The sequence below is a fragment of the Chlorocebus sabaeus genome, chromosome 18 (assembly GCF_047675955.1).
Source record: "Chlorocebus sabaeus isolate Y175 chromosome 18, mChlSab1.0.hap1, whole genome shotgun sequence".
NCBI lineage: Eukaryota > Metazoa > Chordata > Mammalia > Primates > Cercopithecidae > Chlorocebus > Chlorocebus sabaeus.
Genome location: NC_132921.1, coordinates 33116977 through 33133871, shown reverse-complemented (window position 1 = coordinate 33133871; position 16895 = coordinate 33116977). Strand labels below are relative to the sequence as shown.

General features: G+C 50.9%; 1 protein-coding gene across 3 annotated transcripts in view; it reads right to left on the bottom strand.

Annotated features, from left to right (window-relative positions):
• MYO5B (myosin VB) overlaps positions 1-16895 on the bottom strand; it is a 381273-nt gene that overhangs the window by 13758 nt on the left and 350620 nt on the right. For all 3 annotated transcript variants that reach the window (XM_007974050.3, XM_073006323.1, XM_037982326.2), the window contains 5 exons: positions 13801-13999; positions 9920-10013; positions 7485-7628; positions 3606-3757; positions 1743-1832 (listed from right to left, as the gene is read on the bottom strand). In XM_007974050.3, the coding sequence (XP_007972241.3) occupies positions 1743-1832; positions 3606-3757; positions 7485-7628; positions 9920-10013; positions 13801-13999 (679 nt within the window). The remainder of the gene's footprint in view (positions 1-1742; positions 1833-3605; positions 3758-7484; positions 7629-9919; positions 10014-13800; positions 14000-16895) is intronic.

Sequence of the window (16895 nt, the reverse complement as noted above, 5' to 3'; positions counted from 1 at the left end):
CCCAATATACCAAGTCCCCCTAAAATGTTAGATGATGTGCAGCCTCTAAAGGAGTGTGGCCATGGGCCAGATTATATGCTTGTATGAGGAGAAAGTTTATATAGATTCTATCACTGGGTATCAGAATTAATAGATGAACTAAAGTGATTTCATAGCTATAGTACTGTGTCCTCTTAGCTTTCTGTATCAATCAGATGAAATAACACGTAAGTTAATGCAACTGCTGATATCAGGAGGACTCATGTGACCAATGTCCTTTTCATTGAGGCCGAGGGAAACCAATAGCAGCCAAAAAGATTAGTGCTCCCAAAAGGGCAACCATCTTCAGCAAGGCCTGTTGTACTGTGTCAAATACAAAGCCATCTTAATACAAACAAAAGCAGGCAGAAAAGGGGATAATTGTAATCATGAAGATAGAGTCAACCATTCTTCCTTGTTATTTGGACTACATGGATCTGGTTATGCTGTGGTTCAGGTCTTGACTCAGGTTCATATTCTCTGACCCAGAGAACATGAGCACCACAGCCTAATGTAATGGAGTTCTAGGTCCTGCTCTAGCCTTATATAACCTACAATTTAGAATGTGTATAACATTGGGAAAAGTGATGGACCTCAATGAAATAACATTACATGTAGTTCTATGCTTCAAGTAAATGCTTGGATATTACAATTTTGTAACAGAAGGCATGTGGTTTAAATGGCCATTTCTTTAACCTTTGGCCCATCCCTTTTATAATAAAAGCAGGCCATCAAATGAAGTGCTGGTTCTTAGGAGAGAGATGGAGTCAAGCCAACTGCAAAGAAGGTAAGACTGAAAGGGCATATCCTCTTACTAACCCAGGGAGAAGAGTCTGTCAAAATTGGTTCTGGCACAAAAGATGAAATAAAGCTTTAAAAATGGTCGCACTATTTTGGTTTACACTACGTCTTGACCTTGGGAAGGGTAGATGGTGAGATATGTGAAAGGAAGGGGAAGAAAAGTCGGGAAGACTACAGGAACCTGTGAATGGGTATGTCTGGAACGAGTTGGGATTCTCACCAGAGAAACTAGAATGGAAACAAGCTACATATTACTAGGTCATTGGGCAGAGTGCAGAGCATGGGAGAAGTTCTTTCAGGGACCAAAGCTGGGAATGTGAGTTCCAGAAAAAGCTGGGCCTTACAGGTCTGGTGTGGATTGTGAAGTGATGGGGTTAGTTGGGCCTCAGGTCAAGGAATCCAATCTGGATAGATGCATGGAGCTGGGCCTCCAGGTCAGTTTGCACACACATAGTTCTGATTATGGCATGCCTCTTTTCTTGTGGCCATCTTTGTCTATCTTGAAATGGACAGATTAATCAGTTGGCTTAGGAGAGACGGTGACCCAGTAGGCAACTGAGCTTCCTGCCAGTATCCATTGCAGTGGGGCTCTTCTAGAGCTGATATAGAAATGTCAGGTTACAAGAGTTTCATGGAGACTCCCAGGGCCTCTATTGATGATGAAAGGTTATGCAGACTCTACTTAAATAACCCAGGAGTGCTTTCTGGGGCCCCCTGGGCTCATCAAGGCCTCCTGGAGGCAGGTCTACTGTGGCCGGCCTTATTCCTACTTCCAGCCATGAGGTATGATAAGGTGTGCCCACGGTCTGAGGACCCCAAGGGTGCTCCGAAGACCCCCCCAACCTCTGAGGGGATACAAAGCACTTCTCAACCGCATTTGGATGAAGCAGGAACGCCTCCTGGGTGCCCGGCTCTTCACTCACCTCATCCCCGCTGTACTGCTTCAGACAGTGAAGAAGGCGGCAGGTGTTGGATAACCAGAATGACGTCATCTCAAAGTCATCATTGTGCTTCTGTGAAAAGAAAAGGACATCCTCAGCTCTAGGTGGCTCCCGTCTGGTGAAATGCTTCCTCAGTGCCTCTCTCCCCACATTTCCTACCCTTACCTAGTGTTCCTGAGCAGCCCTGAGGCTGGGCAGGGCACTTGCCAGTCACAGGGCTGAGACCCATTGCTGAGAGGCTGCATGAGTGTTCCTCTGCCACCAGGGATGGTACACAGAACCCCCGTCTTGGTCCCCTGATCAGTGGTGCACATACAGGGACACACATAAAGGACAGGCTGCCTTCCATGGCTGAAGAATGAATGCAAAGCTGAGTGACAGATGAGGCTCTGCCCCAGCAGCCCTGGGCTCTCGTCTAACCGCCTGGGCTCGCTGGCTCTGTTTCTCAACTGCCAGTTATCCAACACAAGGGATGCTAAAAAGCACAACAGCAAAATAGTTTGGTGTCCCATTTATCTAGATGTCAGACGCATCGTGGCTTTAACTCTCTAGAAAACAGCTATAAACCCGAACTAGGTGAAAAAGCCTGCTCAGCAACCCAAACAGCTATGAGACAGCTGCTGCATTAAAATTGATGACTTCACACAGCTCATGCTGTCAAGTAAGCGTTATCATTATCAAATGACAGAGTGGTATTAGATACGACAAAAAAAAAAAAAAAAAAAGAAATGAGGTTGAATAGAAAGTGACTGGTGGGGCTGGGACATGCTATTTTAGCTCAGAATTAGGGAAGGCTTTCCTAAGGAAGTGACATTTGTATTAGCCCTAAATTGGCCTAGACTGGCCCAAGATTCCAGCTGGATGGTGCTCATGAAAGAGGGTCAACGCTGGAGACACAAATCTGAGAGCCACTAGCACACAGATACATGTTTTGGAGCCATGAGTGAATAAAATTGCCTATGGAGGGCAATGCAGCTACTGAGGGCAGGAAACCAGGCTGGCTCTGGAATTCTTAGAGCAGCAACCGGCAGCTCAGTGGACCCCAGAATTGGTTCAGACTCAGCTTTTGAGAATGGCTTATATCCTGGAAGCAGCAGTGTGTGAGAACTAAAGATGGTCTCTACGAGCAATAATACTCAGGGCACCGGCCGGCTAGCAGGCAGAAATCCCTCTCACTGAGGGCTCATCTCCCTCAAGAATCTCACCTTCCACTGCCTGGTCCTCGCCCCTGTGTGGACAGGCCTCACCTCCCTGTAGGCCAGTCTGTTTCTGCAGTGTCTGCACTGCATTCAAGAGGAGCCTTGGGCCTTCAGGTGGCATTCCTGAGCACCTTTAACACCTTGAGGCAAGCCCTGTCCTGGCCCAGGCTGCCTCACCTTGGGAGGTGATGGAATGTCACAGCCCTCCCTGTGTTCCCCCCAGGGAAGAAAGCACCCAGACCCTTGGAAAGGTGGAGAGGGCCTGTGTTTCAGGGGTGTCCCTGAACTTGCTCTAGGGTGAGGACCACACATCCTTGGCTGCAGCAGGATGTCTCCCTAGCACCTCTGGCAGTGGGCAGGCCAAGGCTTCTGTAAGCACTGGGCAGGTCTGGAGGCTCAGCAGGGAGGAGCTGGAGGGCTACCTACGCCAGAGTCCTGGGCTTCCTGCCATTGCTGGGCCTGAGCATCCTTCTCTGGGAACTGCCAGGCATCCCGGTTACATGGATGCTTCTGTGGCTCATTTACCTTCAAAGTTGGAGCCTTGGGAGAATTCACTACAGCCAAACCCAGACACAGAGAAGCAACAGTGAGGGGCTGGCTTCGCTCCACCCACCACAAACCATGACCTTCTGCAGGGGCTGCTTACTTTCAGGACTTTCTTAATGCCGTTGATGGTGGAGGTCAGCAGGGAGTGCACCTTGAGATCGTCGTTGGTGTAGTCCGCATGCCGGATGCACATGTAGAGGATATAGGCGGGGAGACAGGGCACTGCGCCCGACAGCATCTGGGGCTTCAAGTCTAAGGGCAACGACAGCAGCAAATGGCAAGTTAGATCTATGGGGAACAGTGGAGGCTGTCAGAATCCTCATCTGAATAGAGATGTTTTCAGTATTCCCCCATAGCTAATCTAGGAACAGATGTCTCAAAGAGGATGGGGAGAGAGGCCACCCAGGGTACCCGAACTCCCGAGCCTACCTACCAGTAGTTTCAGATACTGTGGTTAGAAATACAAAACCACATTCCTAATTATTTACACTACAACACTGAAACAGGCTTCTGCCTCAGCCTAACGACAGGGAGGAAAAGTGCCTGCAAGTTACATAGATGCCTTTGTCCACAGCCAACAGGGGTCCATGGCAAGAGGAAGGCTAAGGACAGGACCTAGCTACCACACGGGGGCAGGAACTCTTGATTTGTGGGCACCACCACTTCCAGAAGGCAAGGGCTAGCTCCAGAATTAGACAAATTGTATGTTCCCAAAGATAGGGCCAGCCTGCTGAGGGCTGGGGAGGCTGGAACAACCTCTAGCCCATCAGTTCAGGAACAAATTACCCAGCCGTACTTGCCCAGCCTCTCAGCCAAATAGATTAGGCAGGCCCCCCTCCCCAGCCCCAGTGCCACTGCTCGGCATGCATCTCTCCAACCGCTATCCTACTTCCCCCAACTGCTCTCTTCTGTATCCCACAGATACAGCCTGGGCAAGGGCTGCTCTGGCTGGACTGGACGGGCCTTGTGAGTCTCCCCATTAACTGCAGACTCAGCCTTTTGGCCCTTTCTTGCAAAAGGCCCTGGAGGGACAGGAAGCAGCTGTCAGACCATTTTCTATTTCAGACCATGCCAGGAGAGCCAGGCTTAAGGCAACAAGTGGTGGTAGGAGGCCAGAGAACTGGGGGGAAAAGGCCTGGTGCAAAGGCAAGATGACAGGTGAGAACGGGGCAGGAGCCCAAGGCCCCAGGGGTCTCACCATAGCTCTGCACTGTATCTCCAGCCCTTGTTCTTTACACTCATACCCTCCCAAACAAGGCCTCATGAGCCACCTCTAGGCTCAGAATGGCAATGAAGGGAGGCCACCTCCCTCCCACCTGCAGGTGGGCAGTATCCTTGCAAACCTTCTCCCAGGCTGGTCCTGGGCTGGGCTCTGCTGCGAGCAGCTCCAGTTGGTACTTGGGTTACACCATCCCTGCTCCAATGCCTCGGTCTAGTTAAATGCCAACTGTAGGCCATAATACTACTTGAGTACATGGTTGACATTTGGGTATTTTATAGGTCCAACAATGGCTGTGGATTGGCCATTGGCTCTAATTGGAATGCCAGTCACATTTGTCCAGGAAAATGTATTTTATAGGCCCAGACTTCCAATCCATAACTTCTTTCTTCAAGCCCGATCCATGTGCAGATTGCAAACAACTTGTCCTGCCTTGGAATGTTCTATTGTGATTGAATAAAGCTTGTTTGGGCTCCCCAGCTAAATATTAGCGTCTTGGGGGAACAGGGACAATGACACTAGTTTTATTTCTCCTCCACAGCAACTGGCCAGTGCCAGGTTCCTAACAGGTAGGTGGCTGGTGGTCAAGTTTTGACATTTGTTTGGATGGGGTATTTTGGAGGGAAGATGACTGCGGGATTTTCCTAGGCAGCTCAGCAGGAGATGACCTTTCCTGGGGCCACCTGAGCAAGGGTCCGCTCATGCTGATGGCAGGGCTTTCTCTGTAAAAACCCTGGCAAACGGCAGGAGGGAGCCACCTGTCTGACACGAGCAGCCTTATTTATTGAGTTTCATTCACCAGAGATGAAAGGTTTGTTCCTAATTGCGTTTGAACAAGATGCAGTCTGTTCAAGGAAGTTTAAGATAAACTTACGTCACATTTAATTGCTGGACAACTGTAGGGGAAATTTAGCTTTATAAAAGAGCGAAATACATCTAAGAAGCGGGCTAGTAAAAACACACAAGGAAAACAGTGGGAGCAAATCAGTTCAAGGCAGACGCCACAACCCGTTCTCCCTGGGTCCCTCGGCCCTAGGCAGTGCTCAGCAGAGTCTGACTTCAGTTTTACTAAGTTTCTCTAAAACAACGCTCGCCTCTCATTTGAACTTCAAATATTCCTGCAAAAGCTACCACTCTGAAATCCTCACATTTGAGAAGGGTTCTGCAGTTTTAACACAGCACTTTTGCCTTTGTCACACTTCACAGCATGGGGTAGGCAGGTCAGTGTCATCACCCCCATTGCACTAAGGCGCCATGGAGAAGGGAGCTGCTGGCTCAGGGTCCAGAGGATCAGACCACCAAAGGTTTCTCCTTTTACACACAGCACTCTCTCCTCTAAGACTCTTCCTGGCTCTGCAGGGGAGTACAGGACTGGGTTAGTACAGAGCAGGGAGGTGGCCTGTTGCAGCCAGATGGGGCACAAGACTGGAGAGGAGGGAGCTGGTACGACTGGCAAAGCAGCACTGGGCACAAACCTGAGCAAGCTGCACAGGTGACACAGACTCCCTCCTGGCCCTTGCTGAGCAGCCGAGAGGGACTCAGAGGGGCCGCGGGGGCTCCTCTTTTCACAGAGAAAACCCTGCCCTCTTGGCAGCTCGTGTGGAAAGTCTTTCAGTTCTAGGAGCCCAGCTGGGGAAGGGATTCGGAGCAGTGGCTCTCACAGCTGCCTGGTGGCCCTAGGGAGCACATGGGGCTGGGGGGTAGGCAGGCCAGCCCTGATTCGGCCACATGCCTGGATGAGAAACTACAGATGATCACAGGGACAGTAAAAGCCAACCCTGATGAACTCTGACAGTGGGACCAGGGTGATCCCAGACAGACTGCAGGAGCTCAGTGTTCCCCAGACTTTAATGAGCCTGTGGATATCACCTGGCATCTTGTTATGTGCCTTGCAATCCAGGAGGCCTGGCATGGAGCCCAAGATTCTGCATCTCTCACCCCTTCCCAGGTGATGCGGATGTTGCTGGTCCAGGGACCACGTGTGAGCAATGAAAAATGAACTTTCATTCTCACAACTCCATGCCAGTGGCATGATTCCCTTTCCTGTGCTCTACACAAGAACACTGGTGAGTAGCACCGCCACGGCCATGTGTGGCTAGTTAGGAAAGAAGCCAGGTCTGAACACAGCCCATGTGATTCCAGAGACCACACCCACATGTGCTGTACCACACAGCACTTTAAACTGTAAAGTCCTAACCAAACAGAAGGAATCTGAATCCTTGATCCACTCCTTCCCAGCTGTGTGACCTGGGCAAGTCACTAGAGTGAGTCTCTGTTTCCTTTAGTGTCAAATGAGAAGGCAGCAGTTCTGACTTAAAAGGGGGTTGTGAGGATTAAATGGGGATGAGGGTGATGTGCCTGGCAGAGGACCTGGCAACTGAATGTGCTCCAAAAGCATGAGCTGCCATCATTGCCAAAGCACTGTGGCCCATACAGAGCTGCACCAAGGAAAGGGGGCTGTGGCTGCTGCTGAGGAAAAGCATGTGGGTGGCTCCCCTCCCACTTCCACCCTATGGGCAGAACAAAGCAGCGGTGGGTCTTGCCATCAAGAAGAGCAGCTGGAGACAGCAGGAGCTGGGGGGAGGATGGGAGTGGGTGTGGGGAGAGGAAGATGGGGCGGGGGAAAGGGCAAGCAGGAGACAGAGGGTGGGGGCTATGCAGGAGGTAGAGGAAGGGGTGCAGGGGTTGTACTAGGGATGGAGATGGGAGTGGGGGCAGAAGGAGGGGCAGGCAGCATGGGGTGGCACAGAGGGTCCTGACCTGTCACCAGGTTCCGGATGAGGAGGGCCTCGTCCTCTTTGTGGTACTCCAGCATGCCCTGAAAATCCTTCTCTTTCCGCTGGACTGTGACCTGCCTGTTGAGCTCATGGCGCTTCCTCTCACTCTGGGCCAATGCCTGGGCAGCTGAGCAGGAAAGAAAACAAGAAACATGGATGAGACTTCCAGCTGTAGGCCTGAGGGTAGCGGGCATCTCTGGTGGGTAGAGGATGGGACCTGGGGCAGGGGAAGTGGCATCTCTGGCAGGTGGAGGATGGGACCTGGGGTAGGGGGCATTCTGGGTTCTCCGTTCTCTGAGCTCCCAATCTCTTTGTGGGGTCTGTTCCTGCAGCCAGAGCCACACCCCAAGTATAAGCAAGGAGCTCAGCATCCAGCACTGGGGTCCACACTCTGGACAGGGGAGAGGAAAATTCCAAAAAGGCAGCAGGCAGGTTTCAGACCAGAGAAAACTTGTGAAGGATGCGAACCAGCATGGTTTCTCACCGCTCCTGCACAGCTGTTTCTCTTTCCCTACTGACTTGTGAGGAAAGGGGATACCATTTTTCTGGGAAGAGCTTGGCCTCAACCTGGCCCACTACACTCAGTTCCCCGTGTATGGCCACCATGCAGCCATCATGACGCAGCCGCAGGGCAAACCCAGGTGTTCAGGACAAGGCCTGGGCACTGTCTGTGACCTGTGGGCAGTGGATTAGGGTGGTGATGGTGATAGTAAGGACACGTCCTCAGCCTCTAAATGCAGGTTCAGGTTTAGGAAGCTGCCAAGTACAGTCTTCGCAACTACATATAATGATGACTATTTGGGAAGAGTTTCGGTGGCAGGGTTGAGGGTATAAAGGCCTGGTCAACCCTCACACAGGCCTCCCCTCAGCCTCACACCATGGTAGAGGGACAGTGGGCATCCACAGAATTATCCCCAAACGCATCTCAGTGCTGACTGCACACGGGGCACCGTCCTAAGCATGGGAACACATACAACGGCATGCTCAATCTGTCCCTGGCCAGCTGAGCTAAGGAGACACATCTGTACGTTCACATGGAAACACTACGGCACAGCTCAGTCAGGCACCAAGCCAGGGGTATGTGATGTGGGTGGTGGTAGTGGTGAGCTGGAAGGACCCCACGGAGGAGGTGGGATGAAGGGTGGGTGCTGATGATGTAGGTGCTGCTGGTGGTGGGGCTGGAAGGACCCCACAGAGGAGGTGGGATGAAGCGTGGGCGGGACTCTCACATCCAGGTTCAAAGGGGCTGATCCACTGGGAGAGGACCAATGGAAGAGGACCAGGGCGAGTGACACCCAGGGTGGGAGGGTGCTCCATGAACTCCGAGTGGCTGGAGGAAGGCTCTGAGTGGAGGTGGGGGAGAGTGTGAGAGGATGAAGGCTGGCAGACAAGGGCTGGGATTTCATTCTGCAGGCAATAAGGTGATGGCAAAGGCTAGACAGTGCTATGATAAAACAGGACTGGGAAGCTACTAAGCAATCTGGTAACAGGGGACAAGAACTGGACACAGGTAGGGGCAGACACAGAGAAACATCAGAAGTGAGGGAGTGATAGGTCTTCAGGAGTAAGCAAAGCCTGAAGCCAAGAGACTAGAAGAATGAGAACTGGCGGAATAGCAAATGAGAAATCCAAAGTTGGTGGGAACATGGGCAGGTATGAAGACACGTGTCCCCCTGGATAGAGATCACAGACATCCCTGCCCTCTAAGAGCTTCCAGTCTAGAGGAGCAGAAGATTAAACAGGTAAAATGACACCTGTGATCAGGGCTGTGCTCGACATGCACGTGGGGTCAGGACTGTCTAAGGCAAGACTCAAGCCCTGGGCATGTGGCTCCCGAGCTGAGGGTGGAAGGATGCGGAGGGGTATCCAAGCAGTGAGGGGCTGAAAGAGGGTTCCAAGCAGGGTGACATATGCAAAGAATGACACAGTGAGATTTGCAGCAGGGAGTCAGAGGGAGAGAACATTCTAGGTCTTTCTGGAAGAGTTATTTAAATCTCTACCTGAAGATCCCAGATTGGAATTTTAATTCTGACATCCCACAGCACAGAGTGAGGACCTTGGGGTCTAGGTCTTTGTGTTACACAGCATTCTTTCACATCAGTCTTGCCTCCCAACTTCAAGCCGTTTGAGGGCACGGACCACCAGGTCACCTCTGGGTTCCCCATTCCTCTAGCCCTGCAGAGCCTTGCTCAGAGTAAGCACCCAAACTAGCTGAATTCAACTGTCTTTTGTCCATATTCTGGCAACTGCAGCTGTGTAAGCTCATGGGATCTGACTTCTATCGTGTGGCTGGACTGGGCAGAGCCACCAAGAAATCAGTGAAGCAGGAAGAATGTGCAGAGGGCAGGGAGCTCACACCCACAGGCGTGGCCAAGTGTACCTCTGCTTCACAAAACACACTCACTCACACCCCACTACCTTCTAGGTCCTGGGCTTTCTTCATGTAAATCTTCAGTTGCTTTTTGAGCTTCCTCTCATTCTTTTCCAGCTTTTCTACCAGTTCTTTAAGGTCCTGGAAGCAGAGGAAGCAGTGTGAGAACAGACATCAGCCAGGCCTGGGATGGTGGGGGTAAAATTCTGCTTGGAGTAGAGGTGACCAGTGTGGCCCGTGGGCAGCCGTTGGAAATGCGCCAGTCAGGGACGCTGCCTGAAGAGCTGCTCCTCACAGGCTGTTGCCACCTGCTCTGGAACTCAGGAAGTGGGAGATGATGAGTCAGAGTCCATTCTCTCGGTAACGACAGAGCGAGACTCCTCCCAGGTCAGGCTCTCTGGCGCCTTGCTGAACCCCAAGCCTCCCCAAGCCAAGCCTCCTCCGGTTGCCATGCCAACCCCCCAGGAGACATACTCAGCCTGGGAGTTCCAGGGTGAGGCGGGCGGCACCCTGGGAAGGAATGGACAGGTGGAGGTGTGAGAATGCAGGGGGCGGGGAGGTTGGAAGAGCAAGCGGGCAAGTGAGATTATCCAGGACCCAGAGGCAAAACAGGACACTGGTGTGGTCGCAGTCCCTAGCAGCTGTTGCCACTGGAAACCCATCAGCCCACTGAGACCTAGAACAGCAAGGCGCTGGGGGAGGAGTTTGCTGTCATTAATGTCACCTCCATCCCAGCTGAGCAGCGGTCCTCTGTGGCCAGGGACACAAAGAGGAGAAGAGGAGCCCTGCGCCATCACCATTAGAGCTGCCCTTGGCAACTAGAGAGTGACAGGAAGACATAAGCGAGTATTCCATGGTGGATCTTCTACAAACACATTGGGTGACTTTTAAAGATCAGCCTGTTGACAGGAGTTGGCCCAGTCCCAGGGCTGTGGCCATCCCAAGCTACGCACCTAGTTATAGATGTTGTTAGGGACTTTATTCATCTTGATAAAGCAGCAAATCTTTAAAAATGCTTCTTAAATTGAGACATCTAAAAACCCAGCTGAAATGACAAGGAGAGGCGGCAGAGAGGAAAACCTCAGTCAGTGACCTAAGAGCGGCCTCGTGTGAGAGGGTAGTTGGTAGAAAGGACCCAAGTGTCTAGAGAAACTTAAGCCAGGATTCTCTGTGGCTACCGAAGGTCTCCTGTGAACCCCGAGTTCTACTCAGACTCCGTCTCCCCCGTTAGGTGCCTTCCCAAGCAGCACCAAAGCATGTGACATCCCTGGCTCCCTGGTTCTGCTGCACTGCCACCCCTGCCTCGTGCTCATATAACCCTGTCCAGATCCAACCCCACTGAATCCTCAGCTACGGCTCTGACTCTTGTAAAGGATTAACCAACACGTGGGGCCACACGACTTGGCCAGCCCAGTGAATGGGGAGCCCAGGGCTGCTCCAGACTGGATCAGGACCAGGACGCTGGTCCTATGACCGCCATCAGTCCAAAGCTCCTCTGTGCGACATTATCAAATCCACAAGATAAAGTATTTCTGATGTCTTTTCCCCTATTACTTTGAAAACCTTCACCACACCCTGGGAGGACAGACAATAAATGCTCTAACACCTATTGGCGGCATCTTATACACCAGATGCTTCAAGAAGGAAAGATTAATCCAGTGGCGAGGCTTTGACTCCTGTCTTCAAGAGCTCTGACATCTCAGTCAGCTTCTCAGGAAAGCCCAGAAAATCCAATACTCCTCCCGAAATGCTCAAGAAAAGGGATTGTAAGGATCCATGTCACTAATGGTGGCTTTGTGCTATGACATTCCCGGGGTGTCCCACCCCCAATCCCCTACAAATCCCAGAACGCTGAATTCCTTAATGTACTAGGGGGAATTATATAGAGCTATGCTTTGCAAACTTTGTAGGGGTACTGGAACCACCTGGGAATCTTTAAAGCTTGAAATCAACAAATTTAGAACAAATAAAGGGAACACAGCACTGGCCACAGTGGCTGTAAACTTGTGAAGACACCAAGGCCCAAAGTCCTAAAGCCTAAAATTACAAAAGCTTACAGAATGAATTCAATTCATAAGGAATCTTGGAAATGAAAAATGAGTACACCTGAAGATGGCTCTAAACTTTTCAAGTTGCTAGCAGGAAGGACAATCACATCCTCCCCTCCACACAGACACCTTCTGGACCACTCCAGCCTCAAGCCGTTTCCCCTGACTTCCCCTACACTCCCCCTGAGGCTGCCGAGCACCCTGTGCTGTGGTTAATTGTGTATACACGGTCTCCTCTCTGCCAGAGGTCAGTGCTTCACCAGCTGGCACACAGTAGGCAGGAATGCTTGCGGAGCCAGCGAACATACATCACCAATAGCCCCTGGAACCCGCCGCGGCTGGCTCTCCTTAGGGGTCCCAGACTCCGTCTGGGCAAATGAGGACCACCACATTCTGGAAGGAGTCTCTCATCAGGCTGCAAGCTGGAGCCCTCCTCCTCCTCTTTGCCTGGCCAGCAGTACAGGCCCCTACTCATGCCCCAGGGTCACCACTCCAGCAGAGGGGCCCACTGCACTGTTTTCTTTTACTCTCACGGCCTCTTAAGGTAGGACTACCCACGACTTTCCATTCACTGACTCTCCTAAGTGTGGCCTTGGTAGCCCTGTGCTGGTGTGCCGTGAGCTGACACAGTACCTGCACGCTGCACAGCCCTCTTCATAAAGTGGTTGTCCACTGCACTACTTGGTCAATGGCCCTCCAGGGAACACGGGCCACCAAATGCATTTCCTAGGCTGCCTCCTCTACCTGGCAGAAGCTGGCCAGGTAGGTTTATTTAATATGGTGCATTTCTTTCCATAAAGCCACCAGGTAATACATGTATATGCAACAGAGAGTGACTTGCAGACAAAGAGAGGGAGAGAGAGACAGGAAGGGAAGATCATGTGTATGTAAGTGCTATTCAGCTGTGGGTCTGGGACCCCACTTTTCCCCTTGGGATCAAGTGAACTGGCCACCCAACCACAGGTGATCTGGTTACAAAGGGAAATGACAGCCATGGCTGGACTCCTGGACTAGATGCTCTGTGGGCACATGAACGTGCTGCACTCCGCAGGCACATTCAGCTCCGGAAGGTGATTGCCACTGCTGAGCCCCGCCCTCCGGCTGCCTTCACTCCTGTCTGGGTGCCTTGGTCCATGTTTTTCTTCTCCCTCCCCCTCTGCCAGTCTCCATGGTTTACATCCCCTTCATACCTTCTGTCTCAGCTCAAGCCTCACGTCCTCCCAAAAGCTCACCCCACCATTTATTCTCTTCCTGTAATACTCATTGTTAACTCAATGCAGAATCATGCTTTTAAAAACACGATCTACTTTCTCTTCTTTATTACATGCCTTGCTTCCCCTACTGACCAGTCTGCAAGCTGTTACAGGACAGGGGCCCTCTTCCATTTCTCTGGCATCTGCTGGGGCTCCTTTGGTGACTGTCTGCAAAGAGGCCCCCAACAATTTCTTCCACTACTCCTCCCCTCAAGAGGTCGAATCTCTCCCTCACCATATCTGGTCTAGCCATGAGACTGGTTTTGATCAATGGGCAGAAGCAACAGTTAGTTCTGGGACTGAGCCTTAAGGGGTCTTACTGCTCCTGCTTTCATCCTTTTGGAAGCCAGCTGCCAGGTAAAGCAGCTCAGCTAGACCAGTGAAATTTGGCAAGAAGGCAGGTGAGGCCACCCAGCCAACACCAAGGCCCCAGATGTACGAGTGTGGCTGTCTGAGATCTTTCAGCTCCAGTGAAGGGGTCTTGACTGGAGACTTCTAGAATCTCTGTTCCTACCATAGGGCCAAGAGTCATGAACCTTGTCAGTTTTGCCAAAGGCAACCCCTGATCCCATTTTCTCCCAGAACGTGACTTCCCAAAGCTGGGGTCCACTAGACATGGCTACCCACCAGATTCTCATTGGTCAGCCGGGATATCTCTTGCTGGATGCCGAATTCCACCTGGGCCTCTGGGGAGAGCAGTAGCGTCTGGCAGAAGGTCTGCTGCTGTTTGTCCATCTCTTCCTTCAGGGCCTCGAGCTGGGACTTGAGACGCTCCATCTCCTCCTCATGCTCCAGGCTCTGGGCCTGCAGCTGGGCCTCCAGCAGCCTGTGTCAGGGAGAGGACAGGTGAGCACGTGGCCCAGGCCAGGGCCCCCATGTGAGGGGACACAGGCAGAAACATAGCAGGGGAGCAGCCAAGCACACAGCAGCAGCAGTTGCACATCCCCCAGAGGGATGAATGCAGCAGGAGACAGATGCCATGGGGACCACGAGGCAAGCAGGCCAAACTGTCCTCCTCTCAGATGAAGGGAAACCAAGGCCAAAGGCACATCTGGTCCTAAGCCTTTTTCTCAACCCTTGTTCCTCATTCTGTGAGCACAGTTTAGCGGTTTGGGACTGAAAGATTACCTCCCTGTCAAAATGTCCATCAACAGAAACACATTTCCTAAAGCATCTTTTAAATAAAAACATCTACATCTGCCCCAAAGTTCACAAGAACCTCCTTCTTAAGATTAAACTCTGGCAAAACTGAACTAATTATATTATTCACATATTTTCCCTGTGGCAGATTCTTCCCAAGTTTTAGAAAGGCAAAATATTAGCCCCTTTCATTTTTATCTTTACCATTATTACTAGCCCCATTTTATTTTATACATATAATTATTACATATACAATTTTTATACACAAGTTTCCTCTAGCCAAAGATGAAAACTAAGACTATTTGCAAATGATCTTGGGGAAGGTGTAAGATCAGCTGGTGTCATGACAAGAAGCAGAGAGACCTAGAGATCTCGCGAAGATTGAGGAGAAGTCTTATAACACTCTGGGTCAAAAGGCACACGACCAGGAGGTGCCAGTTACCTGGGCAATGCTCCCATCATAATAGAAGGCAAGAGATTAATAAAGGCTCATAGGCAGCCTCATCTTCAGAAAGTTAGATGCTAATATGACCATGATGCTGTCATTCTTGGACTTAGTTACTTAAACCAGCTTTCTGATTCAGTGTAGCAGGTTTCATATGGAAGAAAGCTAGGGTGCTGGGGGAGAGGTATTGTAAAGAGCTTCCAGACATGGTTACATGGAAAAAAATCCACCCCAGTGTCTTCCAGGGATGCAAATAACGATTATGTCCAAGGTAGGCACACAGGTAGGAACCAGGTTGTGCCCAGGGGACAGCTATTAGAGGCCGTGGCTACCCTGGAGGAAGGCGCCATGTTTTTTACAGTTCTGATGGTTTGGGAAGCGAGAATTGCCATAAGAGAGGTGATACCATGTCTATAAGGGAGCAAGAGAGAGAGGGAAGTCTACACTGTTGACAGAAGCAACCACATTTTATGTAGCTGAGTCAGCCCCATAGCAGCACTGGGTGCAACACTTGACTCCCAGTGGCTCCTCAACAAAGTTACATGAATGAAGAAGTGATTGAGAAAATCACTCATTCACTACAGGTGGTATTACCTATTACCAAAGAAATACAACATGAGATTTGTGGAGGATAATTGGGTATTAAATCAGGATTTTAAATGAAATACAGCATTTAGATAATATCCAATATTGGCTATAGTAAGCACATTAAAAGTAGTCACCAGTAAGTTATACATTTAATGAGAGAGAACAGACACTGTCGGGTTCTAGGCGAGCTGCCCTGAGGATTTCTCTCCTGCCTTGTGCGGCACGTTCGCTGTTCATGTCTTATTCTCCAGGTTGACTGTAGCTGAGTGACTCAGCCAGGGTTCCATTCCTACTTAAACACTAGGCTAGCCACCTCATCATGCAGGTGAGAAAACCAAGGCCAAAAGAGCTTTGAGGGCAGGACCAGTGGCAGGGCTGATTCTAGAAACCAGGACTCTTGATTCATAGGTCTGGACTTTATTAATGCATTCAGTTGCTGATTCCTGAAACCACATCTGGTCTGCTGATGGAGAGGCACGAGGAATCACCTGGTTTCATACAAGGGTCCTTCCTCCAATAAAACAAACTTCTTGGTGGGACAAAAATCTGATCTTACTGAATAATAACCATGATAGTAATAGAAGTAGCAGCTAATATTTGTTATTCCATGGTTACATATCAGGCATGTGCAAAGTACTTCACCTGTATTAACCTTATTCCTTATAATGCCCCATGAGGAAGGTCCTATTCCATTCACAAGGAAACAGACCCACTATGTCACCTTGCTCACAGATTGTGGGGCCACATCTGAACCCAGAGAAACACTACCCTGTGAATCAGCTGAGTAAACTTTCTTTTTCCAAGAAGAGATGCTCTTGGTGCAAAGGCACCTCCACTACATCCTCAGCAGGCAGCAAGGAGAAGCAGCCTGAGGGCTTCTGGCTCCTGTTCCGCCACCACCTGGCTGAGGGAGCTGGGCCCAGCACTCATGCCACCTCGCAGAGTCCCGGTTTCCTTTCTGGAAAGCGAGCTCAGTGACCACCAGTTCATCTCTTGTTGAAAGGCTCCAATGGGCAAAGCTATGCCACAGCTCTTAAAAGCCACTTGCAGTCAACGGGCCCATGGTGTGACCATCACATGGTGCCCTTTTGGTGCATGCCTACCCTGTCTAGCTAAGCTGCTCGCCCACTCCTGAGGGCCAGTGGCTTTCAGGCACAGACTCTGATATCAGATGGAACCAGGTTCAAATTCTGAATTTTCTGCTTCACCAACAATTTCCTTAAACCCTTCAGGCTTCAGTGTCCCTACCCCACGAGGGTGCTGTGAGGCCAGACGTCAAGGCGCATGCACTGCACTTGGCTGCCATCAGCTCCAGGGAGTCCCAGAGATCAGGACCAGCACACGTACTGATGGCAGGCTCTGGGGGGCACAGGTTGCATTTGGAGCACAGCCAGCAGCACGGATCAGGCAGACATTTTTGGCTGATCCTGCAGAGTTGGGAGGGCCAATATGTAGTGTGGAAGCAGCACAGGCTCAGGATCCCCCAGAGGTATGTTTCTTTCTCAGCCTTGTTCTAAAGAGCTGCGTGCCTGCTGCCACGTGACCTCCC